At 33.0% G+C, this 2,158-nt stretch overlaps 1 protein-coding gene across 1 annotated transcript; it reads left to right on the top strand.

Annotated features, from left to right (window-relative positions):
* Window positions 1–212: 212 nt before the first annotated feature.
* LOC136216729 (uncharacterized) lies at window positions 213–1,366 on the top strand. Its single transcript, XM_066003285.1, has one exon. The coding sequence runs from the start codon at window positions 267–269 to the stop codon at window positions 1,212–1,214; it is 948 nt and encodes a 315-aa protein (XP_065859357.1). The 5' UTR covers window positions 213–266; the 3' UTR covers window positions 1,215–1,366.
* The last annotated feature ends 792 nt before the right edge of the window (window positions 1,367–2,158 follow it).

The raw sequence follows: 2,158 nt of genomic DNA, 5'->3' as shown, positions 1-2,158 counted from the left end.
TGAGAGAGGTTCCAACAATTTAAAAAAAAAATTAAGAATTGTATGACAGCAAGAACATATGATGTTTAATGAAACCCTGTTAAGATGTTGCTTCCTTCCTCCTTCCTCCTTCCTCTCTCAAAAAGTGAAGCTATAATGATGGCAAGTAATAAATATGAATATCAATTACAGATTCTCTAGATTATTAACTTGGAACAAAAGCTTTGATTTTGGTGTATAAATAAGATACACAATTAATTTACTATTCCATATACATAATTTCTGAAATGGCTTCTCCGAGAAGAGGAAGAGGAAGAGGGGAGAAAGAAGGCCGGAAAGCTAATTTCTTGAAGAAAATCTTGAATGGTGACCAAGCTACAAGCTCAAGTTTCCTGAAACGGAAACCAACTCTGAAGAAGAAAGCCATGGAGCTTCAAACCCTATGTGGAATTGATGTTTGTATGGTTTGTTTCGATCCAGACGGCAAAGTTGATTTCTGGCCTGAGAATGAAATTCAAGTGAGGAATATGTGCTCTTTCTACAAGGGATTAGACAGCTTTCACAAGAAAGAAGTGAATTGCTTGGATCTTCTCCGTGACAAGAAACAAGAAAACAAAGGTACGAATAATAATAATAATATTGATTTGGTGATTTCAAGTTTGTCGAATTGGATTGGGGGTTTATCAGGGGATGAGTTGAGGGTTTCTGTGAATGAAATAGAGGCTAAAATTAAGATTTTCAAGGACAGAATAGACTTACAAAAAAACAACAAGAACAAGAGGCCCATTGATGATTGTTTTGGTGATCTTGCAAGTATTGAACCCCTTGAATCCAGAAAGATTGATTATTATTGTCATGTGGATGATAGCTTTTGGATGATCAACAATCACTTGAGTTTGGAGGATAATCAGAATTGTAGGGGTTTTGAAAATATAATACAGTTCAACCTATGGGGGTTTTGGAGGATAATCAGAATTATGGAAACAGTGATATCCATGGGGGTTTGGAGGATAATCAGAATTATGGAAGCAATGATATCTATGGGGGTTTTGAGGATAATCAGAATTATGGAAACAGTGATATCCATGGGGGTTTGGAGGATAATCAGAATTATGGAAGCAATGATATCTATGGGGGTTTTGAGGATAATCAGAATTATGGAAACAATGATATCTATGGGGCTTTTGAGGATAATCAGAATTATGGAAACAGTGATATCTATGGGGGTTTTGTAAATACAATTCAAAAGAATTCATATTACTATATGGGTGAAAGTTCAAACAGCAATAGTTTGATTTCTTCTTCAAGTGATGATCAAAGATCAACTATGCCTATTCTCTCCCAATGCCCTTTCACTTTTGGTGATCACTCTGATGCTGCCTCTTCCACCAATTACTTGTTCTAATCACTCTTTTTTTTTTAATTTTTTTATTACTATATCATATTAATATTAGCCTAGTAAATTCGAAAATTATGTAAGTTCTAATTTTTTATTCAGTAATAATATATGAACTTTCTTTTAATTTTTTGTTGTTGTAATAAATTTTCCACCTATTTTAAAAAAATTCTTTAGTTTTTTCTGGTATGAAACTCAAACAAACAAAAAAAAAAATTAGTTTGATTTTTAGGATAAGGTTCAAATTTGCTATTGTCATTTTTTATGGGAAGTGCAAATTTATTCCTAAAATACAAAACTGTGTAATTTTAAGCATACCTAACAAAAAAAAAAATTAACATACTAGTTTAATATACTAATTTACTCTTATTTGACTTGTTATATAATTATCAATTGGACTTTTCAAATATCATCATGTATAAAATATTTATTTTTTTTTTTTTTTTAGAAACAGAAAAGAAAAAACAAACAGACAAGAAAAACTAACTTGGGATTAGCTTGGGAAAGCTAACCCCAATCTTATCCTCTAAAAGAAGAGAAGAAAGAAAGATAGGAGGATCAGAAAGTGTAGTAACGCCTAGCATCCCCTCATGACCAGCTGCCGCTAAGCGATCCGCAACTCAGTTTTGCTCTCTGAAAATGTGGCTGAACTTTAAGGACTCAAAGGACGAGGAAAGCCGTTTGATAGCTTTGATAAGGTTGCGGCTACTAAGACAAATAGCATGATTATCGGAAATCATATTGATGGCTTCCATGTTATCAGACTCCACAGATAACCTCCTT

The sequence above is a fragment of the Euphorbia lathyris genome, chromosome 2, assembly GCF_963576675.1.
Source record: "Euphorbia lathyris chromosome 2, ddEupLath1.1, whole genome shotgun sequence".
In the NCBI taxonomy this organism is placed as follows: Eukaryota; Viridiplantae; Streptophyta; class Magnoliopsida; order Malpighiales; family Euphorbiaceae; genus Euphorbia; species Euphorbia lathyris.
This window is presented reverse-complemented; position numbering and strand designations above follow the sequence as displayed.

Coding starts and splice junctions, on each gene's coding strand:
- LOC136216729 (XM_066003285.1), top strand. CDS start 267: ATGGCTTCTCCGAGAAGAGGAAGAGGAAGAGGGGAGAAAGAAGGCCGG.